This window comes from Lactuca virosa, chromosome 9 (genome assembly GCF_052849685.1).
Source record: "Lactuca virosa cultivar CGN04683 chromosome 9, Lactuca_virosa_CGN04683_v6, whole genome shotgun sequence".
NCBI lineage: Eukaryota > Viridiplantae > Streptophyta > Magnoliopsida > Asterales > Asteraceae > Lactuca > Lactuca virosa.
This window is the reverse complement of record NC_136434.1, coordinates 174,559,718-174,585,717: the sequence shown is the minus strand read 5'-3', so window position 1 is coordinate 174,585,717 and position 26,000 is coordinate 174,559,718. Positions and strand designations below refer to the sequence as shown.

At 35.5% G+C, this 26,000-nt stretch overlaps 3 protein-coding genes across 3 annotated transcripts; all 3 read left to right on the top strand.

Annotated features, from left to right (window-relative positions):
* The first annotated feature begins 1,291 nt into the window (after nt 1–1,291).
* LOC145140036 (uncharacterized) lies at nt 1,292–2,723 on the top strand. Its single transcript, XM_079073656.1, has 4 exons — nt 1,292–1,642; nt 1,748–1,988; nt 2,093–2,627; nt 2,714–2,723. The coding sequence occupies exons 1-4, from the start codon at nt 1,292–1,294 to the stop codon at nt 2,721–2,723; spliced, it is 1,137 nt and encodes a 378-aa protein (XP_078929782.1).
* A 15,884-nt stretch (nt 2,724–18,607) lies between these two features.
* LOC145140035 (uncharacterized) lies at nt 18,608–20,182 on the top strand. The gene has a single exon (XM_079073655.1). The coding sequence runs from the start codon at nt 18,608–18,610 to the stop codon at nt 20,180–20,182; it is 1,575 nt and encodes a 524-aa protein (XP_078929781.1).
* LOC145140033 (uncharacterized) lies at nt 20,182–20,601 on the top strand. Its single transcript, XM_079073654.1, has one exon. The coding sequence runs from the start codon at nt 20,182–20,184 to the stop codon at nt 20,599–20,601; it is 420 nt and encodes a 139-aa protein (XP_078929780.1).
* Nucleotides 20,602–26,000: the final 5,399 nt, after the last annotated feature.

The window sequence follows — 26,000 nt, the reverse complement described above, 5'->3', positions numbered from 1 at the left end:
CATTTGGTGGTGTTTTTTTTGAAGTTTTGACAACTTTTACGAGTGCGTTGCTTTTATAGTTGATCTACATTAATGTTAGACATATTGTGGTGAATTTTTTCATGTGTGATTTATTTTTCTTGTGTTGGATTATGAATTGATATATAATAAATTTTGGATATCTATGGAAATTTTCTTTTAACTATGTATTAGTTTCTTCTATTGTGTTTTTGGATTACAAGTTTTTAATATAGTTGGTTATTTATTAAGGGTTGTGTTGCTTTCTGAAACACTTAAAAAATTAATGTTAAAATAAATTTTGATGATTTTTCTAACAACAAATTAGTTTCATGTGAGAATCTTTTGTTGAATTAATGAGCATGTATATAGTTGTTAATGTTCAGATCGGATATATGAAAAGTTTGTACTTTTAAAATTGTTAACGTTCATCCCATCATATCACACAAGGCTTTAAGCTTTTGGTATCGTACAATTGTTTCTTGTATTTTTTAGAGTATATTATTTATTGCACTTTTATTCGTGTGAAACACACACATACATGACTACTAAATCACATGGTCTACATTACAAAATGTTACATTCTTGATGATATAATATGTGCTTATTCTTAACATTTCCATTATAGTGTGCAATGAGGACCGTAGATAAGGGAAACGAAAACTGTGATGATTCCCAAAACCCGATAGATATAGAAAAAGGTACGTCGTTTATATGAGTATATATTTGCATTTATAATATATGACTATTTATCAAATTAACATATTTGTAGAAAATCGAAAAAGATACAATAGAAACTATTATGCACGAAAAAAGGAGAAAAAAAATGAGAAGGATAGCTAACAGTGAAGGTTGTAGTCAACCTACAACACTCACAAGTTGCACTACAATGGAGACAAACGAAACACATATCAATGAAGATTCCTTTGTGAGTGTTATAAGTGCAGCTCAGAGGACGAGTACTTATAATAAAGAATATTATCAACGAAGAAAGGAACGAACTATGATGACAAAAAGAAGAGTATACGCCTTTCAGGAGGATCCATATGATTTTGTTTACGAAAACATCCATATGGAACATCGTATATTAAAGGCTCAAAAACCTTGTGTTTATTGTGGAGCAAAGCGACTACAATATGAATTCCCTACCTTTTGTTGCATGAGTGGGAAGACAAAACTGGCATACTCCCCTATTCCCACAGAATTGCACCAACTCTTCACAAGGCAAGAGTAGCTAGAAGAAAGCTTCAGGTACAATATAAGGGCGTATAACTCAAACTTTTCTTTCGCATCAATGGGTGTAAAGGTGGATGAAGAATTGGCCAATATGACTTCTGGAGTTTACACTTATTGTGCGCACGTAACACTCTATCATAATATCGATCGGTTAATTTCAAGGGATGGAAAATCAAGGTATTTACAGTTGTATTTTTATGATGGTGAAGATGAAATATCACAGAGATCCTCCTGGAAGAATGTTGATAGAAGAATCATTCAAAAACTAACACATATTTTTGCTTCGAATTCGTACGTTAGAACATTTAAACCTCTTTCTGATCTAGGACCACTTGATAATTATAGAGTGACTTTGAATGCATCGGTGGAACTTGACCAAAGGGTGTACAATAAGCTGACCACATCTGAGGTGTGAATATTAACATTTATCTTTACTCATTTTAAAATTAAATGTGTCATATTTATTATTATACATATCATATTAATCACCCTATTGAACTACACCTTTGTATAGGTTGCTGGTATTTGGGTTGAAGGAAATGACAACATCACTGCATATAAAAGAAGTATTATTGTCTGTGGGAGGTCTAACTATAGTACTGAAATTCAACCTCACTTTGGTTGTTATGATCCTTTGTCATATCCTTTATTCTTTCCCAATGGTGAGTCTGGATGGCATCCTAAAATACCAAGATATGGGGTCGCCATGGATAAAATTCATAGTGACAATGAAGACAATGATGAAGGTTCAGAAGGTACGCCTTTAACATTCTTTTACATATTTAAAACATGTAACAGATATTGCCTTAAATATATGGATATTAAATTTATATTTTTCACATAAATTATGGTATCACAGAATCTACTTCGAAAAAAGGCAGAAATACTGTAAGTATGCGGGAGTACTATTGTTACAAGTTCCAGATACGGTCGAATGATAATGTGATTTTGATGGGAGGGAGATTGTTCCAGAAGTTTGCAGTAGATACCTATATAAAGATTGAGACTACACGTTTGGTTTTTGTTGAAAAGAACCAAACCAAAATTAGAGCTGATTTATACCAGGGCGTTGTTGATTGCTTCAATGCCGGTGAGGCTCAACCAAGTAGGGTTGGACAAAGAGTTGTGTTACCTGCAAGTTTCATTGGAGGTCCACGTGACATGCGACGAAGATTTCTGGATGCCATGGCTTTAGTTCAAGATGATGGGAGGCCTGATATATTTCTTACAATGACGTGCAACCCAAAATGGAAAGATATCGATGATGAGTTATTGCCTGGACAGTCAGCTCAAGATCGACCAGACCTTGTTGCAAGAGTTTTTCATGCTAAGTTAGAGTATCTCAAGGTACAGTTATTCCAGAGACATATAATCGGTGTGGTGGGGTCATATGTGTATGTGATAGAGTTTCAAAAGCGTGGATTGCCACATGCACATTTCCTTTTAATAATTACACCTGGATATAAGATGAATAATCCAGACGATTATGACAAACTTGTGTGTGCGGAAATTATTGGATTAATGTCTAAGTCCATAACTATAATTGGTATGTACTTGACCCGACTTGGCATGGTCCATTTGGGTTGCATGGCATCGGAACAATTGGATAGAAAAAATGAGAAAAATGATACTTATGATTTATATTAATATATTATAAGTTCTAATATATTAATATGGAATCATATTATTTAATTATTATTGATCAAGAATTAATTTAGAATTAATTTAGTGATCAAAATGAACTAATTAAATATGGACTCTTATAAATATAGGATGGGCTAAGTTCATTTAGGTTGGGCTAAGCTTTCATGGATAGTCCATGGAGTATTTAACCCATGGATCCTATGGAAATGAAAGGTCATGGATATTAGGTTTTACATGAATGTAACCCTAATCCTCCACACTATATAAAGAGGTCTATGGTTCATGAAATGGGTTGAGTGTGACACACTAGTATGTGTGTACACAAAGAGGGCAAACCGATATCATAAGTGTGAACCTAAGTATCCTTATTCTCTAGTTATTCCAAGGGTTCTTGGTGTTGTGTGAACCATTTGAGGTGCAACACTTGAGGCACTAAGCTCTTAAAGGTTCAAGACTTTAAGCTCCATCAAAAGGTATGTCATCTAACTAGACTTTTGTAGTATAGTTGCTTCATAATATGCTAGTTAGGATAAAACATTGGAATATTGAATATTTGCATGTATAATAGAGAAAATATAGATCCAAGGTTTATAGGGTTGCATGTACACCATAGGAGTGTTAGAATGCTCAAAACCCTGATATTAGAGCCTAGGCTTGTTTTCATTTATAGTTGATGCAAATTGCTGAAAAATTGAAGTTTGTATGCTGTCCGGAGAGCTGACTCGCCGAGTGCATGCCTAAATTCATCAAACTCGTCGAGTTGGTTCATGCACTCGACGAGTTGGACCCCCTGACCGCATATCTTCGAGTTCTAAGGCTGGAATTGGTCTAGAATCATTACCTTAAACTGTTTTGGACCTATAAAACCTGTTTTTGATGTGGTAATGATTATGGTAAACCAATTTCAAGGTTGTTATCAAAATTTCAAGTTTTATGTGTGTTTATGTAATTCTTGAAATTGTTGATATGATTGTTCATACACTTATGAGTTTTGGTAGATCATAGGAATTATTTGAAAATTGGTTGTTAGTTAATGCTTGATCTAAATGTATTTTAATGGAGTCCATAATTTGTCCTCAAGTTATGGATTACCAAAAGACATTTCTTTTAAAGATTCATTAAAATGCATAGGTTACAAAATTGAAGAGTCTTTTTGTTTTATGAACTCCATAACTTGTCCTCAAGTTATGGATGTTCAAGAGTCTCTTCATTAAAGTTTTTAAAACCTTAATTAAACTCATAAGTTATGAAAATCCAAAAGTTTTTGAATAGTTCAAAACTTGCCAAGAAGTTTTGGAATTTGTAAAGTTTTCCCTCATGAATACTTTAATTCCAAGTTAAACCCTGAGAATTTTAAAAGTTAAAAGTCAACCCTTATACTTTATAGTATTATAAGTTAATAATATATATATGTATAAGATCAAAGTCAGTCTTACCGTTAGTAGGCCTCATTCACGAAGCCGATCTATAAGGGGGGGTATAAGGTTACTGCCTATAAAATGACAGTTTAATGGGTGTCCACTCTCACCCACCGCTTCCTTGACTGGTGGAGGGTCGTTAGCCAAACGGGTAGGACAAGGACTATAATTCTCCCTTCATTATAAGTATAATGATAAATATAAAGTAACTAAACCTTTTATAAATTCCCAATCTTAGTTACTTTAAGAAAATGTGAATTTGGTGCTAACCCATGAAATTACACTTTGCACTTTGCTTATGTCGTTAGTGGAGCGTGTATGGTTAACCGGCACACTAACCTGGATTTAACAAGGTAGGCAAAGGGTAACTTAATGTTTATCATAAGATCGGTGGAGCGCGTGTGGTTAACCGGCACATCGATTAAGTGATAAATATTAAGGGTACCAAGTATATTTGCATGGTTATTCACACCTTGTTTTGTGATCCTCGACATCACAGTCACAAAACTTGAGAGGGCACAATCGAGATTGAAACATGCCATTGAAAAGTTCAATGAATCTCAAAAGATCTAGGAGTTTCAAATCCAATTAAAACCTAATAAATTATTTCGTTTCATGGTGGAAATTGGTGAATCGTCATTCGCCTACCTTCAAATATTCTATAGCTTGGATTACGACATCCCTCTTCCAAGTTATAAAATATTGTGTTGGGTCCTAGCCTTAATATTTCATATTGGGTGTTCTATTAATGATTTAAATCAACTAACTTGAATTTCTCCCATTGTAGATGTCTGGTTCAGACTGTTGGATTAGGTGTCTAAGTTCATAACTATTTCTGGAATGTACTTGACCCGATTAGCATGGTCCATTTGGGTTGCATGGCATCATGCATTTGGATAGACTAAAATGAGAGAAATAACACTTAAGGTTATTAATATATTATAAGTTCTAATATATTAATAGGATTATTTAATTAGTATTGATCAAGAATTAATTTGGAATTAATTAAGTGATCAAAAGAAGTCTAATTAAATATATGGGTTGATTGTGTAAATCACTCATACTTGTATAGTGGGCTAATGCTCCATGGATTATCAAGTTGGGCTAAAACCCATAGGATACTCCATGGATGCTCCATGGTGGTTATAGAACCCATGGGTCATGGAAATGAAAAGTCATGACAATTAGGGTTTACATGGTGTAACCTTAATTGTAACACACTATATAAGCATCCTTATGTTCACCAAAATCGGCACTTAAGCAAGAAAGAAGAGGGCTAGCCGATTTCAAGAAGTGTGACATTTCTCTCAAGTTTACTCCAAGTTCATTTGGTGTAGTGTGAGACATTTGAGGCATCATACTTGAGGTGCTAGGCTCACAAGGTTTTCAAGGAATCCAAACTACTACAAGGTATGTATTTCCTACTAGCTTTTATGTTCAAAAGTTCCCCATGTATGCTAGATAGGATTATGAACCTTGGAAAAATCATTTGCATGTATCATAGATAAAACATAGATCCAAGGTATCTTGGGTTGCAAAGTTGATTAGTATATCAACTTCCCAAACTACCATGGACATTGACAAATTGGTGACATTGGAAATCCAGAAAGCTTTCTCTTCCCAATGGCAAGGGATCGGCCATAGTCAACTCAGTTGACCAAATGGTAAAGAGAAAGGCTAAGTCTGAGATAGTCCTGTGTACCATTCCCAAAGGGTCCATATGGTTCTAATGCCAAAAAGGAAGGGGCATTGGTTGCAAAGCTGCCCTAACTACCTGAAAGATCAGAGAGAAGGTCTAGTCAGAAAGTTTGATTCTGCTTCAGGTAAGTCCACTATCTAACTCTGTTAAGTTCCTTATTGATGATTCTTAATACAAAATGTGACTCGGTTACATTTTGGTGTTTGGCAGAATCAAGCAAAGGGAAGGACACTTAAAGAAAGAGTATGTTGAATCTGATCGTGAAGATGGACTTCAATCGCATGGTTCGAAGATCAGATTCTTGAGCTACTACTTAGGAGTTATGATAGATTGCTAGAAAATATGTAATAGCATAGTTTTCATTTAAAGTTGCATTGTAAGGAAAAAGTTTTTTTCCGCATTTTTTATAAATAAATAAAATTTTGATTTTATTTTAGTTTATATCTCCTTGCAATGACTTTTATTGAAAATTGATGTTTATATGTTTCTAGCAATAATGGAAATGTGAATTTGATTCTTTTATTTGTGGTAGTGTCTAAATTTACCAAATAAGGAAAGATTCTCATCACCCAAGTCTCAATTGGACCGAAACTTGGAATCATGCAAGTTATATAGTGTGATGAATGAGAACTTTCAGCTTTGGAATATTAAGACTAATTCCCTGTTCACATTTATATGTGAGTCAAGTGAGGGACTAAGGGATCGAATACACATTCTTGTGCACTGATCAAGTCCACCACAAAAGATCGATAAGATTATTCGTCATGATTTACTAAACTTGAGTAAATATGGTTATACTTACCAGTTTAAGTATAATTCTGAAACATTGGAAAAGTTTTGATGTATTGCAGGACGAATGAGAAGAATCAAATTAGGCAGAAAGATAAAAGTTTCTCAAATCTGAAAAGATGGGAAAGTACTTTAGTATCATGTTTAGTGATCATCTTAATGATTAAGAAACCATATCAAAATTGATTCTCTAAGGACATCTTAGTGCATTCTTATGGCTAAGAAGAGGGATCATGAATTGTTGAAATGGTTAAATTAAGAAGGTGAGTCATACTTCGTTTCAAAACAAATCTTAGAGTCATACTCCAAGATTGTAACTTGAGTGACATATCTTAAAGAAAGGTTTATAACACTAGTCAAATGTAAGAGTAAAAGTGTCCTACTCTTGTACATTTGCAATTGGTAAGTTGTGATGTTTTGGATAAAACAAAGACCAACTAAGGCCAATTGTGTGAAGTGTTTGTCTTGATAAAGAATTCGCACTATCTATTGAATATTTGGCAAGTGAGTCTTATATGTCAAGAGGACAGTGTGAGTCTCAAAGATCTTGGAAAAGCTTCCAGATCTAATCAAGAAGAAAAAACCTATAGTTTATCACTAGCACACGACTTGAGGTTTATAACCTATCGTGTTGACATATTCCTAGTTCCATGCCCATTCCAGTTAAAGTTGGCTTTGCTTATGAGTTCTGAGTGTTCTCAATTGGTTGCATAACAACTTGGAAGCAATGGCAAGCCCTTGTGCTTCCAGGTGGCAAGAAGTTAAGACTGCACAAGTTCAATCCATAAGAGTTTGGATTTGTCACTAACCTTGTCTTGTGATTATGGTTTTGACAAATTCACATGGATAGGAATACATACACCATAAAATCTAAAGTGTCATAAGGTTTCTTTCCGATTCATGAAAATGATGGTGAGGAAAAGCTTTCACTAAGTAGATTTTAAGTAGATAGCAATTGTGATATTTGCATAGTCAAAGTCGTTAGTGGAGCGTGTGTGGTTAACCGACACACTAACATGGACTTGTGAGAAATAGCAAAGGTCTAAACAATTGAGACTATGATTACGCCATCCCTTTTCATAGTTCTAAAATTGTTTAGACACACATGTGTGCTATCTATGGAAAGGTGTATGATTTTTGATAAAGTTTTATCAAAGCATCTCGTATTAGAAATATGAACTTTGGAAAGAAGGTCAATAAAGTATTGATTTCTAGAAGTCCAGCTGATTTCTGAGTACATGTCAAAGAAAGTGGGAGCATAAGTGTTATGCGAATAATCATCATGCAAGTGGGAGCATGATAATTATAATAAGTGTTGCAAGTTAGCAATGTTAATTATAGAAAACAAAAGGTTTCAATTGGGAAAAAGTTGTTTTGCTATAATTAAGGGAGATGAAAATATACTTCACTTCAATTCTAAAAGCTTAGATTGAGTTTTTAATCATATTTAGTCAATGATATATATATGAATTTTATGTTGGAATGGCTCAACATAAGGAAATTCTCTATATGGGTCCATTATTTGCATTCTAAAATTCGATTATGATTACGACATCCCTTTTCATAATCTGAATTATGAGAAATTGGCAAATAGAAATAGAAATATTATAGCAAAAGACTGGTCTAGTATCATGTATTTATGAATCGTGTCCCATATGCTTCGGATATAGGATCGACTGCATGTGCTATAATATTCATCTATTCTAAATTTTCCAAATGCCCAGAGCATTAAGAGGGAAAAAGTACTAGAACTAGATATGACTAATTTGATTAAGCAACTGTTGAGGACAATCTAAGGCTTACTAAAGATTGGTTGCTCAGGGACAGTTGGAAGTATAGTGTTAATTTTGGAATGACCATATTGACATATACTGAAAAGAGGCAACTCTTGTTCACGAGTAATAGTCAAAAGGGGAATATGGAAATATTCTCATAGGTGGAAGTTATTCATTAAATCTGTGTAAGATTAGGAAACTTAATGCAAGAAGAATGTTCAAAGGCAATGAACTTTGAATATGAGACTTCGTTTCCATGGAGGTGATCTCCATTGGAATACTCTGTAATGTCTGTTGACAAGTCTTTGTGACTTCGTGCATAATCATTACAAGAGGACCAATGCATATAAGTTTAGAATCTAACAGATTTAGGTAAATGGTCGGAATTTGGAATTCTTGCATTTGCGGTAAGGATTTGGGACTGTGAAATGAGTATCATTGGAATTATGTTCAATCGATCTATTTCACAGAGTAAAGATCATAGACAAACTTAGTGTGCATACTTAGTGTATGGCATAACTAATGTTTAGACAAACATAGTGTGCACACTTGGTGTATGGCATGACTAGTGTTTAGAAAACATAGTGTACATGCTCGGAGCATGGGACAACTATTGTTTTAATTCAAGTATAAAGTTGATAGTTTGAAACACTATACAATGAATAATGTGTAATCAGTATGGTGATAAATAAAAGGTGTTTTATTTATATTCATAAGTTCTTAGACCATATTGGATTCGATTATTCTTGTGTTTCACTTTGCATGTTTTGACTTCCAGAATAACTAAGTCGCTCTTCCTGAATGACTAAGTTATTCAAACCATCCACAGTCAGTCATATGTTGGAAGTACATATGCATCAAGACTGTCATGAAGCTGGATTGTAGATGTCCAAGGTATGGGACATAGCAAGAGTTGCTGCAACATTCATGACTGCTCATAAGTTCTGAGTATTGGATTCAACCCACGCTCACTGGTATCACTTCATGGAATTTATCTCGAGTGATCGTGAGACGGTAATATCATATAAGTCTTCAAACCTAGAGATATGACTTGTTGCCTATGAGTTGGTTATGCATTGATTGTACGAAATCGCATTGGTAACTCGATGTTATAAAATGTGCCTTTGTGTATGATTCAACAAGTAGTAGAACAATCATATGAGTCGAAGTTTATCTGTTCCTTCTTGGAGTAGAAGCGATATCTGGGCCCCTCGATGATTTTGTGTTGACCCATGTACCGGGCCCGGTCAGAACTAAGTTGATGTCTTCAATTAAGTTGTATGTCAAACAAATCGGAAATCGGGAAACAAACAGCTGGACAATAAGTAAGACATTGTTCCATGTATTTGTCCGACTGATATCTAGAACAGAGGATTATATGATCACTTATCTTAAGTGGCGTGTCATCATCATCTCAGTTCCGAGAGACCTTGAAAGAGCTACGATTGCTGATCGGTTCCTGAAGTCATTCTTGCGGTTATAGTTATTAGACTTATCCAAGTGGGAGACTGTTGGATTAGGTGTCTAAGTTCATAACTATTTCTAGAATGTACTTGACCCGATTAGCATGGTCCATTTGGGTTGCATGGCATCATGCATTTGGATAGACTAAAATGAGATAAATAACACTTAAGGTTATTAATATATTATAAGTTCTAATATATTAATAGGATTATTTAATTAGTATTGATCAAGAATTAATTTGGAATTAATTAAGTGATCAAAAGAAGACTAATTAAATATATGGGTTGATTGTGTAAATCACTCATACTTGTATAGTGGGCTAATGCTCCATGGATTATCAAGTTGGGCTAAAACCCATAGGATACTCCATGGATGCTCCATGGTGGTTATAGAACCCATGGGTCATGGAAATGAAATGTCATGACAATTAGGGTTTACATGGTGTAATCCTAATTGTAACACACTATATAAGCATCCTTATGTTCACCAAAATCGGCACTTAAGCAAGAAAGAAGAGGGCTAGCCGATTTCAAGAAGTATGACATTTCTCTCAAGTTTACTCCAAGTGCATTTGGTGTTGTGTGAGACATTTGAGGCATCACACTTGAGGTGCTAGGCTCACAAGGTTTTCAAGGAATCCAAACTACTACAAGGTATGTATTTCCTACTAGCTTTTATGTTCAAAAGTTCCCCATGTATGCTAGATAGGATTATGAACCTTGGAAAAATCATTTGCATGTATCATAGATAAAACATAGATCCAAGGTTTCTAGGGTTGCATGTACACCTTAGAGGTGTTAGAATGCTCAAAACCCTTCACAAACAACTATGATCTTCCCAAATCTCTTGGAACAAGCTTTCCTAATGAAGATGATTTCTTGCGATTGGTTCATGGAAATCATTCTTCTCTTCCTCCACCTCCTCCATTTATTTTCCCGGACTCACAAGCTCGAAGACTTGAAAAGTTCAAGGTCACTCAAGCCCTACTAGCAATGAAACATAAAGATGGAAGATAGTGTGTACTTATGTCTTAGGAATGAAGTCACACATTGACAGGTTGAGAATGTTGGGTGTCGTTGTTCCAAGGAAGTTGGCTATTGACTGGGTTCTTCAGTCACTTCCTGAGTCATATAGTGAGTTTATTAAAGACTACTATGTGACAGATCACGGCATGACCCTAATAGATCTTTCTTATTTGCTTGTTGCTGCTGAATCAACAATGATTTGGCACGAGGATCAAGCAAATATTGGTGGAAGGTCTATTTCTCAAATTTCCATGGACATTGGCAATGGTAATATTGGAAGTCCAGAAAAGCTTTCTCTTCCCAATGGAAATGGATCGGCCTTGGTCAACCCGGTTGACCAAAAGGTAAAGGGAAAAGCTAAGTCTGTGACAACCCCGTGTACCATTCCCAAAGAGTCTATATGTTTTCATTTTCAAGAGAAGGGGCATTGGTTGCGAAACTGCCCTAACTACCTGAAAGATCTAAGAGAAAAAGAAGAATCAAAAAGTTTGACTCTGCTTCAGGTAAGTCCACTATCTAACTCTGTTAAGTCCCTAATTGATGATTCTTAATATAAAATATGACTCAGTTACATTTTGATGTTTGGCAGGATCAAGCAAAAGGAAGGAAGCTTAAAAGAAGAGTATGGTGAATCTGATCGCGAAGATGGATTTCAATCGCATGGTTCGAAGATCGGATTTTTGAGCTACTACTTAGGAGTTATGATAGATTGCTAGGAAATATGTAATAACATAGTTTTCATTTAAAGTTGCATTGTAAGGAAAAAGTTTTTCCGCATTTTTAATAAATAAATAAAATTTTGTTTTATTTTATATCTCCTTGCAATGGTATTCATGGAAAATTGATGTTTGTATATTTCTAGCAATAATGGAAATGTGAATTTGATTCTTTCATTTGTGGTAGTGTCTAAATTTACCAAATAAGGAAAGATTCTCATCACCCAAGTTTCAATTGGACCGAAACTTGGAATCATGCAAGTCGTATAGTATGATGAATGAAAATCTTCATCTTTGGAAAATTAAGACTAATTCCTTGTTCACATGTATATGTGAGTCAAGTGAAGGACGATGGGATCGAGTACACATTCTTGTGCACTGGTCAAGTCCACCACCAAAGATCGATAAGACTATTCGTCATGATTTACTAAAGTTTAGTAAATATGGTCATACTTACAAGTTTAAGTATAATTCTGAAGCATTGGAAAAGTTTCGATGTATAGCAGAACGAATGAGAAGAATCAAATTTGGCAGAAAGATAAAAGTTTCTCAAATCTGAAAAGATGGGATAGTACTTTAGTATCATGTTTTATGATCATCTTAATGATTGTGAGACCATGTCACAATTCATCCTCTAGGGACATCTTAGTGCATTCTTATGGCTAAGAAGAGGAGTCATGATTTATTGAAATGGTTAAATCAAGACGGTGATACATACTTCGTTCCAAAACAAGTCTTAGAGTCATAATCCAAGATTGTAATTTGAGTGACACATCTTCAAGAAGGTTTATTAACACTTATCAAATGTAAGAGTAAAATGTGTCCTACTCTTGTACATTAGAAATTGGTAAGTTGTGATGTTTTGGATAAAACAGAGACCAACTTAGGCCAATTGTGTGAAGTGTTTGTCTTGATAAGAATCCGCACTATCTCTTGAATATTTGTTTGTCACGGAATGGGTCTTGGCAAGAGAGTCTTATATGTCAAGAGGACAGTGGGAGTCTAAAAGATCTTGAAAGAGTCTAATCAAGAATAAAACCTGTAGTTTATCACTAGCACACGACTTGAGGTCTATAACCTATCAGGTTGACATATTCCTATTTCTGTGCCCATTCTAGTTAAAGTTGGCTTTGCATATGAGTTCTGAGAGTTCTCAATTGGTTGCATAACAACTTGGAAGCAATGGCAAGCCCTTGTGCTTCCAGGTGGCAAGAAGTTAAGACTGCACAAGTTCAGTCCATATGAATTTGTCACTAACCATGTCTTGTGATTATGGTTTTGACAAATTCACATGGATAGGAACACATACACCATAAAATCTAAGTGTCATAAGGTTTCTCTCCGATTCATGAAAATGATGGTGAGGAAACGCTTTCACTAAGAGGTTTTAAGTAGATAACAATTGTGATATTTGCATTCTCAAAGTCGTTAGTGGAGCGTGTGTGGTTAACCAGCACACTAACATGGACTTGTGAGGAATGGCAAAGGTCTAAACAATTGAGACTATGATTACGACATCCCTTTTCATAGTTCTGAAATTGTTTAGACACACATGTGTGCTATCTAAGGAAAGGTGTATGATTTTGATAAAGTTTTATCAAAGCATCTCATATCAGAAATCTGAACTTTGGTAAAAAAAGTCAATAAAGTATTGATTTCTAGAAGTCCAGCTGATTTCTGAGTACATGTCAAAGCTAGTACGAGCATAAGTGTTATGCTAGTAATCATCATGTTATTGGGAGCATGATAATTATAATAAGTGTTGCAAGTTAGCAATGTTAATTATAGAAAACAAAAGTTTCAATTGGGAAAAAGTTGTTTTGCTATAATTAAGGGAGATGAAATTATACTTCATTTAAAATCTAAAAGCTTAGATCGTGAGATTTTAATCAAATTTAGTCAAGTATATATATGAATGTTATGTTGGAATGGTTCAACATAAGGAAATTCTATATATGGGAACATTATTTGCGTTCTAAAATTCGATTGTGATTACGACATCCCTTTTCATAATCTGAATTATGAGAACATGACAAATAGAAATAGAAATATTATAGCAAAAGACTGGTCTAGTATCATGTCTTTATGTGAGACATCATGAATCGTGTCCCATATGCTTCGGATATAGGATCGATTGCATGTGCTATAATATTCATCTGTTCTAAATTTTTCCAAATTCCTATGGCATTAAGAGGGAAAAAGTACTAGAACTGGATGTGACTAAAGTGATTAAGCAATTGTCGAGGATAATCTAAGGTTTACCAAAGATTGGTTGCTCAGGAACAGTTGGAAGTATGGTGTAAATTTTTGGAGAGGACCATATTGACATATTCTGAAAAGAGGCAACTCTTGTTCAGAAGTGATAGTCAAAATGGGAATATGGAAATGTCCCATAGGTGGAAGTTATTCATTAGATCTGTGTAAGATTAGGAAACTTAATGCAAGAAGGATGTTCAAAGCAATGTACTTTGACTTTGAGACTTCGTTTCCATGGAATTGATCTCCATTGGAATACTCTGTAATGTCTGATGACAAGTCTTTGTGACTTTTGTGCATAGTCATTACAAGAGGATCAATGCGTATAAGTTTAGAATCTAACATATTTCGGTAAATGGTAGGAATTTAGAATTCTTACATTTACGGTAAGGATTTGGGATTGTGAAATGAGAATCATTGGAATTATGTTCAATCGATCTATTCCATAAAGTAAAGATCATAGACAAACATAGTGTGCATACTTGGTGTATGGCATGACTAGTGTTGAGAAAACATAGTGTACATGCTTGGAGCATGGGACAACTATTGTTTTAATTCAAGAATTAAGTTGGAAAATTTGAAACATTATACAATGAATAATGTGTAATCAATATGGTGATAAATAAAATGTGTTCTATTTATATTCATAAGTTCTGAGACCATATTGGATTCGATTATTCTTGTGTTTCACTTTGCATGTTTTGACTTCCAGAATAACTAGGTCATTCTTCCTGAATGACTAAGTTTTTCAAACCATCCACAGTCGATAATACATTGGAAGTAGGTATTAAGGCAAGACTGTCATGAAGTTGGTTTGTAGATGTCTAAGGTATTGGACATAGCAAGAGTTGCAACAACATTCATGAGTGCTCATAAGTTCTGAGTATTGGATTAAACCCACGCTCATTTGAATCACTTCATGGATTTTATCACGAGTGATCATGAGACGATAATATCTTATATTCTTCAAACCTAGAGATATGAGTTGTTGACTATGAGTTGGTTATACATTGATTGTACGAAAACGCATTGGTAACTCGATGTTATAAAACGTACCTTTGTGTATGATTCAACAAGTAGTAGAACAAGCATATGAGTCGAAGTTTATCCATTACTTTTACCCTTGATGGGATAAAAGCGATATATGTGGGCCCCTCGATGATTTAGTGATGACACCTCTAAGTGCTTGGCCAAGCTTGGACTGATTTGATTTGTTCAATTAGTCGGTCGTCATAAATCGGAAATCGGGAAACAACAAATGGACAGAGAGAATGATTACAATCCATGTCTCAGTCCATATGCTATCTAGAATGGATGAATATATGATACCTTATCTAATGGACAAGTCATTGACTAGGTCAGAGTTCGACAACGACTTTAAGAGCTACGATTGCTAGTCGGGTTTTGGAGTCATACGCAATAATAGTTTTAAACTTATCCAAGTGGGAGACTGTTGGATTAGTGTCTAAGTCCATAACTATAATTGATATGTACTTGACCCGACTTGGCATGGTCGATTTGGGTTGCATGGCATCGGAACAATTGGATAGGCAAAATGAGAAAAAGGATACTTATGATTTATATTAATATATTATAAGTTCTAATATATTAATATGGAATCATATTATTTAATTAGTATTGATCAAGAATTAATTTAGAATTAATTTAGTGATCAAAAGGAACTAATTAAATATGGACTCTTATATATATATAGGATGGGCCAAGTTCATTTAGGTTGGGCTAAGCTTTCATGGATAGTCCATTGAGTATTTAACCCATGGATCCTATGGAAATGAAAGGTCATGGGTATTAGGGCTTACATGAATGTCACACCCCGAAACCAATGGCGGAAACGTTCCGGGGCGGAGGACGTCATGCGTAGTATCACAACAGTTGTATCATAGTAAGCGAAGTAAACACAACCATTACATTATAATATAAATATTTACATTGTTAAAAAAAACATGATTGTACATAACGGTATATAGCAAAAGTAAAAGACGTGACTTCAGAATGTTCCGTCTTCTCCAAAAGTTGACAAGAGTACCTGTCTATTGATGCCCTGAGAATACAAGCAGTTTTAAAATATCAGCATAAAGCTGGTGAGTTCATAAGCGGTTAATTCTGGTGAAAGAAATGTTTCCTTGATTCTTTGAAAAGTTGTTTCCGAAGAAAATCCCATATTTTCTCATGAAAGAGGTTTGATTATCCATTAGTTACACATTAAACAGACTGTTTATGAAAGATTAAGTTATCCCAGAAAATCCCGTATTTTCTTATGAAAGAGGTTGATAGTTGATTATCCATACGCGAGTATCTACCATACTCGGACAACAATTTTCTTTTCGAAGCTCTGGTTACACCCAGAGGAGTATATTAGCCGTATTTTCGAAGCTCTGGTTACACCCAGAGGAGTACATTGGCCGTATTTTCGAAGCTCTGGTTACACCCAGAGGAGTACATTGGCCGTATTTTCGAAGCTCTGGTTACACCCAGAGGAGTAGTAAATTCTCGTTACCTAAGTTGTGAGTGCCATAACCATACTGAGACTGGATAAGGCACGTAAATGGGCCAGTATCTTTTATGACTTTGTCACCCTTGAACCAAATGGTTCCGCTGTAGCTAGCAGCGAGGGTATGGGATAGTCAGTCCCATATAGATCTATACACAATAGTCACGCTCTACCTCCAAGAGATTCTGGTTATAAGTCGTAGTCCTCCACTCACGAATCCGGGGGAGTGTTACCGAGGACATGTCTCAAACTTAGCCTAACGAACTTACAAGTAAACATATTGAAAATCCTGTTTATGATTTGCGTGAATCCTTTATGAAATAATACTTATTATAATAAGGTTCACAAGTTCCTTGCTTTAGATTTGAAAACTGTTTCTACGAATTGATTTCTAAATCGAGTGGTAAAACGGTTTTCTGTGTTTGAAAGCATACTGAACATGTAATTATTTTAAACAAAATATAATATTTGAGCACAAGTTTCCTTATACTTTTGCTTGTATTCCCCCTGAAAACATGAAAAACTCGGAAAAGTATAGGGGTATGAACTCACCGTTTATCGTAGGTTCCGAAAGCACAATTGGTTACGAGTGTTGAGTGTCAACCGATGTTTCGTGCGCAAGTGGATCCTATTAACATGTGATAACACGTATGTGTGTTAGAATTAGGGTGTTTCATGACTAAACATGACGGGAAACCACCCTAAAGACTTGGAAAGGCTTGTCGGGACCCTATATGATCAAATAAGGGAGGTGTACGGCCATTTGAGTGGGTGTGCGGCCAGGCTGCGTGTGCGGTTGCACACAGGAGTGTGCGGCCGTACAGAGGGTGTGTGCGGCCGTACACAGGAATGTGCGGCCGTACACTCCTCGTTTGTGTCCGAAATGTCGATTTTGAGGTGTTTTCAAGGTGTTCTTGTGCTAATACCAAGTCCTATTAGTAAATCAAGGCCAAAACTCTTCACTTTGGAGAGTTTAGTGTGTGTGCGGCCACCTTATGAAGGTGTGCGGCCGTACACATTCAAAGGATGAAGAACACGAAGAACACTATGAGTTTTAGGCTTAGATTCAGGTGTCTTACCACTATAACAAGCTGAATGATGGAGTAGTTCACGTTTTTTAGGCCTTTTGAGTATTCTTGGATGAAGTTTTTAGAGAGAGAAAGTAGTGAGAGAAAGTAGAGTGCAGCCAAAGGAAAGGAATGAGTGAAGGGGTAACCTTATATATATATATATATATATATATATATATATATATATATATATATATATATATATATATATATATATATATATATATATATATATATATATATATATATAAGGGTGCGTGCGGCTGGAGAGTGGGTGTGCGGCCGCACACCCGTGTGTGTGGCCGTACACACCTCTCATGAGGGTGTATGGCCCGATTTTGCTTCTAAACGACATGTTGACTCATTCCTAATCTCATTCCCAACTGTACTCAAGCTTAGAACACTTAAACTAACTCTTAAACAGCGTTAAAAGATGATAAAATCGAGTTTAATATTGCTATAAAGATCGATTGCACAGGATAAAAGTTTCTGGTTGTCACAATGAATGTAACCCTAATCCTCCACACTTTATAAAGAGGTCTATGGTTCATGAAATGGGTTGAGTGTGAGGCACTAGTGTGTGTGTACACAAAGAGGGCAAACCGATTTCATAAGTGTGAACCTAAGTATCCTTATTCTCTAGTTATTCCAAGGGTTCTTAGTGTTGTGTGAACCATTTGAGGTCCAACACTTGAGGCACTAAGCTCTTAAAGGTTCAAGACTTCAAGCTCCATCAAAAGGTATGTCATCTAACTAGACTTTTGTAGTATAATTGCTTCATAATATGCTAGTTAGGATAAAACCTTGGAATATTGAATATTTGCATGTATAATAGAGAAAACATAGATCCAAGGTTTATAGGGTTGCATGTACACCATAGGAGTGTTAGAATGCTCAAAACCCTTCAGAAATTTCCGACCTAATAAGGTTTCCTGAAATGCATGATCTTGTCAAAAGTCACATGATGCACGGTCCTTGTGGCAGCTTACGAGAAAAAAGTCCATATATGCAGGGTGTGCCAAAAATATGTCGTTTCAGATATCCTAGGCAAATCAATGAAAAGATATCACAAGGAGAGGAATCATATCCATTATATAGAAGGAGAAATAATGGAATTGAGGTGACTGTAAGAAATACAACATTGGATAACAGATGGGTGGCTCCATACAACCCAAAGTTGTTAATGATGTTTAATTGTCATATCAATGTTGAGGTTTGTTCGAGTATAAAGTCTGTGAAGTACCTCTTCAAATATGTTTATAAGGGCCATGACAAACAAGTTATCCATATTGATAAAGACCAAGAAAATATTGTTATTAATGAGATACGAAAGTTTCAAGATGCACGTTATGTATCCCCTCCCGAGGCATTATGGCGAGTTTTTAGCTTTCCTCTTTCAAAAATCCACCCTTGTGTGATGGCCTTGCAAATACATCTCCCGAATCAACAGTTGGTTAGGTTCAAAGACGGTGACAGAATGGAAGACATTGTTGATAGGGAGAAAGGAAAAAATTTAATGTTGACGGCATTTTTCAAGAAGAATAAAGAATATTCCAATGCGAGAAAATATTTGTATAAGGATTTTCCCAAACATTTTACATGGAATCGGAGCAACCATTGTTGGAGGACCAGGGAACGTAAATCAATGATTGGTCGACTTGTTTATGCTAATCCAGCTGAAGGAGAGAGATACTATCTACGCCTGCTTTTATGTCATATTACTAGGCCTACCTGCTTTGAAGATTTATACACAGCCAATGGTGTATTACACCCTACATTTCGAAAAGCAGCTCTTGAAAGAGGTTTAATAGAGACCGATGATAATTTATCACAATGTCTTGTAAAGGCTTCCTTATTTCAATTTCCCAGCGCACTTAGAAGGTTATTTGCGACGATGCTGATTTTTTGTGAACCAGGAAATGTTCGCAAGTTATGGGACGACCACTATGATTCTCTTTCTGAAGATTATAGGAAACAATATCGACGTGTCGAACGAGTGCAAAATATGGTCCTCATCGACATTAGAGTCTTCCTAGAATCTATGAGTAAAAAGCTTAGTGATTACGACCTTCCAAATGTCAGTGCACACATCGATTTACAATCAAGAGGCTATCGTGAGGTGCAAGAAGAATACTCTATAAATGTGGAAAATGAACATTTACATGCACGGGACTCTCTCAATCCAGACCAAAAGTTTACATATGATGAGATAATGAGGCATGTGGATGAAAATATTCCGGGTGTGTTCTTCATAGATGGTCCCGGTGGAACTGTAAATACATTTTTGTACAAAGATTTGTTGGCCAATATTCGTGCCCGTGGTCTTATTGCACTTGCAACTGACACGTCAGGTGTTACGGCTAACAACATGCCAGGAGGGAGAACAACTCATTCACGATTTGGAATTCCCCTCAATCTTGATAATAACTCGATGTGCAAGATCACTAAACAAAGCGGGAAGGCTCAGCTACTTCGCGAGGCAAAGGTAATCATATGGGATGAAGCTGCAATGGCTAAGAGGCAGTTGATCGGACAATGCAAGACATCACAGATGAGAAGCTCCCTTTCGGTGGAAAGATAATGGTTATGGGAGGTGACTTTAGACAAGTGTTTCCGGTCGTGAGACGTGGCACTCGAGCACAAATTGTGGACTTTAGCTTACGAATGTCACCTCTATGGGCTTCAGTTAAAAGGCTTCGATTAAATATCAACATGAGAGCGGTAAATGACCCATGGTTTTCTGATTTTTTATTACGAGTCGGTGATGGAAAGGAGGAAACATTGGACGAGTCCTTTATTCGTATACCTGATAACATGTCCATTCCATACACTGATAAAACTAATTCAGTGGACGCTCTTATTGATGCAATATTTCCTTCTTTTCAATCCAACGGCGCCGATTCAAAATTTATCATTTCAAGGGCGATATTGTCAACTAAAAATGAAAGTGTTGATGAGATTAATAATAAGTTGATCGAACGATTTTCTGGCGAGAAATAAGTTTACTACAGTTTTGATGAAGCGGAAGATGACAAAAATAACTTATATCCGATGGAATATTTGAACTCGCTAAATGTTAATGGTGTACCCCGTCATTATCTTCGGTTAAAAACTGGGTGCCTAGTAATACTTTTGCGAAATATCGATCCTTCAAATGGGTTATGTAATGACACCAGATTGATATGTCGAACTTTCCAACAAAATGTCATTGATGCAGAGATAACTGTTGGTCAACATGCTGGAAAAAGAGTGTTTTTATCAAGAATTCCTCTATGCCCGTCTGACGATGAGATGTTCCCATTCAAACTAAAGAGAAAGCAGTTTCCAATTCAACTTAGTTTCTCTATGACAATCAATAAAGCTCAAGGACAAACAATTCCAAATGTAGGTGTTTATCTGCCAGAATCGGTATTCTTACATGGCCAACTTTATGTGGCGTTGTCAAGAGGAATATCACGTGTCAATACCAAGGTATTAGTAAAGCCGGAAAAAACGTTTGATAATGATGGAATCTACACATCAAACGTTGTGTACAAAGAAGTTTTATGTGATTAACAAGGTACAATCAACAACTTATTATTTTACAATTTCTTCAAATATGTATCTTAGATGCTCATTTGATGTTTAATGCAGGGCTAGCAGATGAAGCAACATGATTGCAGATTGGTGTAGTTTATATTGGACATGTTATAAATATACAAAACTACATGATTGTAGATTGTTGTTATTTATATATTGTAAAATCAAGTATGAACTATTAGATGAAATTCCAAATGTAGACTCAACTTCTGTCGTATTGTATGACTATGCACCTAGCAAGAAACTATCCGTTGAAATGAACTATTCGACACAAAATAGTCTACCAAAAGGCCGCAATGAATAGCCCACGTCTAAAGGAAATCATCACATTAAAACTATCTTCCGAAAGAAACTCTTTGCCGCCCGATGCTTAGCGCGGGTAGCGCGGGTAAACGACTAGTGTGTATATATATATATATATATATATATATATATATATATATATATATATATATATATATATATATCATTTAGTGTTTTTTTTTTCAAAATTTTTCAAAACCAGTGCAAAAATGAAACTTTAATATCGACGTTTAAGAGAATTGCAACTTGAAAACATCTAAAAAACACAGAAAATATAAATGTGCATGCATGCACATTTAGATGTGTATATATTTACATTTCCAAAAAAAAGTATGTGAAATATTTTATTAGAACATGGATCTCTTTTAGACGCGGCTCTAAGAGGCCTATGATTGTTTTGATTTTGAAAAATGATAAGCGAACTAAAAGTTCTCTGGTTCTTGCAATTTTTTAAGTTATCAAATTAACTTTTATATATATATATATATATATATATATATATATATATATATATATATATATATATATATATATATATATATATATATATCATGATCGGTGATACTTCAATTAATATCTAAAAACTATTCGTATAATATTTAAATAAACAGGAGTAAAAAAAATAATACACATGTGTAGAGAAGCACAAAACCCGAATCCGATCCAATCCGATCCGGTTTCAATGACGTCATCAACAATGCGGTTTAGACAAAATCCAGTTCCTGATCCGGGGTCGAATCCATTTTCTTGTCTAAAATGCCAAACCAGTTTGGCTCCGGTCTCCGGTTTAATCCGATCTAGTTGGTTCAAAATCGGTTTTGACCAAATCCAATTTTCGAATCGAATCGGTTTTGACCAAATCCAATTTTCGAATCGAATCGGTTTTTGAAGGTGAATCTAATTTCGCTGTGCATCTATATATATATATATATATATATATATATATATATATATATATATATATATATATATATAACAAAAATTAAAGGGCTAGAGACATATAATTTAAAATCCATAGTTTGGAACATTTATAAAATAAAAGGGCTAATAAAAAAATATTTAAATAAAATGTGAAAATAAAATTGACCGTTAATTCATCTATTTTAATATGTATTAAAATATTGATAGGAAGTAATTAGATGTCATATGTGTGCCATTAAAAAAAACTCCGCGAATGGAGACGGTTATGACAAAATATTTAATCCGAATTCCCAAAGCCCTAACGACCAACGGTTAATAGCAACTCTATAACTAGTCAATAACAAATAGTCGATCTCTTCAAGACTCACTGACAGATTCAAGATTAGAGAGAGGGTTCAAGATTCTAGAGAGAGAGAAAGGGAGTTATACTCACGCAAAATGGAAAACTTGCCGGAAACATTATTTTCCGGCGATGGTAGCGACGGAGCATCGTCTTCCACCGCCCGATCAGAATTATCAGAGATAATGCAACACCTGAAGATGCTCAACGTCCCTCTGCGCAAGAGAGACGCTCTTGAGCAGCTACTGAACGAGGTAAGTTTTAATGCGATCCATCTCCATCACTCCACGTTTATTGTTGTTCTTAATTAATTCTCTTGTGGATCGAGTCTCCACTCTCCATCAGAACTTTTTTCAAACTTCTTTAAGTAATTTTTGCATGGAGTCTACATTATTGTCTTCTTTTCCAATTTCTTAAGTAATTTAATCGATAAGCGCGTTTTTTCATCCGGAAAATAGGGTTAATGGTAGTCTCTTACGTAACTTGAAGGGGTGCAATGGTTGTAAAAAGGTTGCATCTGGGCAACAGGGACCATTGGGTTATTCTATTAAAAACAACCGTTTGTTGTATAAGGGTCGATTGGTTCTTAATCGCCAGTCAAGCTGGATTCCAAATTATTTTTTGAATTTCATCATGAAGTTGTAGGGGGGCATTCGGGAGTGCAAAAGACGTATCAACGCATGGTTTGGGAGGTTTTTTGGGTGGGAATGATGCGCGAGATTGCAAAAATGGTTACAGAGTGTGATGTTTGTTAACGACAAAAGTATTCTACCATGGCACCTAGCGGGTTATAACAACCCCTAGAGTTAGCCAATAAGGTATGGTCTGAAGTTACTATGGACTTCATCGATCGTTTGCCAAAGTCGGATGGGTTTACAATCATTTTTGTAGTTGTTGATCGCCTAAGTAAATACACATATTTTGTTCCGTTAAAGCATCCCTATACTGCCTTAACGGTTGCTACTGTTTTCCTCCGAGAGGTCGTGCGCTTACATGGGATTCCAAAGTCTATCGTGTCTGATCGAGATAAGGTCTTCCTAAGTTTATTTTGGAAGGAGCTATTTCGGTTGCAGGTACTCAGTCAAAAAGAAGCACGACCTACCACCTGCAAACAGACGGGCAGACTGAGGTTGTTAATCGCTGTTTAGAGACTTATCTGTTGGGTTTTGATACGAAATAAAAGTTTGTTTTTCACAAAAACGGGCAACGGAAGACTTTAAAAATAACAAGTTTATTTTTAGTTCATAACAAAACCGAACCATCATGGATCCATTTATAGAGGTTAGAATGAAATAAAACCAACCATAGGATGTTTTAGAGATAACCTTTGAAGCCTTTGAACCCACTGGGTTTTGGGATGTTGATGAAGATGTAAATATCAAAGAGCATGATCATCTCTACAAGTATCCACCATCAAGAGTAAGGCACCATGAAATGCTAGTTTCCTTCTTGTATGACTTTGATATTCAAGCCTTAAGTGCTTAAACAATTAAACACTAAAGGGATACACAAAGTGAACACCAAAATGCAAGCACCATCTTCAAAAGATGGAGAAAGAGGTCTCTCTTCGTGCTCACGGTTTTGGGAGAGAAAAGGGAGAAGAAGATGAACAAAAGAACTAGACAAAATGAACCTCCTAGACTCTTCTTATATACACCATGTAAAGAAACACCTTTTGATTATAATACTCTAAAGTATTATAAAGAAAAAATTCAAAGGGTACAAGGCATGGATTATAATATTCTAAAGTATTATAAAACATAAAGTAACAATGGACAAATGTGGGAATGAAGACAAAAATTGTCTCCAACTCTTTTAACCATGGTAGAGTAAGTTCTTAACTTATCTATGGTTAACCAAAAGGTCCAAAACTTTGTACATGACTTATTATATGATACCATATCATATAATAACTAGTTTGTTCTTTCTTTCATTATTATTTTCATAAAACAATAATTATTCTCTAATTAAATACAAGAGTTGAATTATTTATTAATATCAAATACTTAATAAATATTCAATAAGTGCCAACTTGATAAATGTGTGACCCTATAGGATCATATATTATTAGCAATATCACTCAATCATGATTCTTGGGCATATAGATTCAACATTATCTCCGTTGTTTCCTTTCAAATTCGCCAAAAAAATGGGTTCGTTGGCTGTTATGGGCACAATATTGGTATAACACCACTTTTCATATTTCTGCTCGCACTACTCCTTTGCGAGTCTTGTATGGTCGCGATCCACCTCATTTGTTGCATTATGGGACTCAAAGGACGCCGGTTAGTACTATTGATCAGTACCTTCAGGAGAGGGATCGAGTTTTGTTGCAATTGCGTGGTGATTTATTAAAGGCTCAACAACTAATGAAAAATCAGGCTGATAAGCATCGTAAGGAGGTGGAATTCAAAGTCGGGGAGCGAGTCTTTTAAAATTGCAACCATATCGACAACAATCTGTGGCAAGGCGTGTGAATGAAAAGCTGGCGGCCCGCTATTTTGGACCTTTTGAAATAATAGCTCGAATTAGTCCGGTGGCGAATAAATTGCAGCTTCCCCCTACGCTCGTATCCACAATGTGTTCCATGTCTCACAACTGCGCAAGGCTGTAGGTAACTGGGAAGCAAACCCACAACTACCTGCTACTTTGACTGATGACATGGAGGTGTTGATGCAACCTGAACAGGTGGAAGGTGTTCGAGATGGGGCCATGGGTCGTGAGGTTTTGATTTATTGGAAGGATTTGCATATGTACGAAGCCACCTGGGAGAATCTGGTTGATATGAACATGCGTTTTCCTGAGTTCCACCTTGAGGACAAGGTGCGTTTTTGGGAGGGGAGTAATGATACGACCCATGTTGGTCGTTTTGGTCAGGTCTATCAATGAAGGGATAAGCATCAAGATTCAAGAGAGAGAGTTTAAAAATGTTTCCTTTTATTTAGCTTTCCTTTTAATTAGAATATTAGTTTTTTATTTAGTTTAGAATTCCTATTTTCTAGGATCTTGTTTTGGTTTATGATTAGGATTAGCAAGACTATATAATTAATGTTCTATAGATTACTTAGGTTTTATGCGGAATAAAAGTCTAAGACGATTTGCTGGAGAATTCCCTGTTTCTCGAACCACAGGTGGTCTGGTTGAGGTTCCTACCTTCGGGTTAGGATCTTGAACCTATTATATGTGTGTGTAGAAATACCTTCAAACATGTACATTGTGCTAATGCCTTTGATATTGTGATTAATAAAAATTCTGT

Excerpts from the sequence above, each read along its gene's own strand:
- LOC145140035 (XM_079073655.1), top strand. The coding sequence starts at position 18,608 with ATGCAGGGTGTGCCAAAAATATGTCGTTTCAGATATCCTAGGCAAATC.
- LOC145140036 (XM_079073656.1), top strand. The coding sequence starts at position 1,292 with ATGGGTGTAAAGGTGGATGAAGAATTGGCCAATATGACTTCTGGAGTT. Across the intron at positions 1,643-1,747 it reads ATAAGCTGACCACATCTGAG|GTTGCTGGTATTTGGGTTGA; the intron begins GTGTGAATATTA and ends ACCTTTGTATAG. Across the intron at positions 1,989-2,092 it reads CAATGATGAAGGTTCAGAAG|AATCTACTTCGAAAAAAGGC; the intron begins GTACGCCTTTAA and ends ATGGTATCACAG.
- LOC145140033 (XM_079073654.1), top strand. The coding sequence starts at position 20,182 with ATGGTTATGGGAGGTGACTTTAGACAAGTGTTTCCGGTCGTGAGACGT.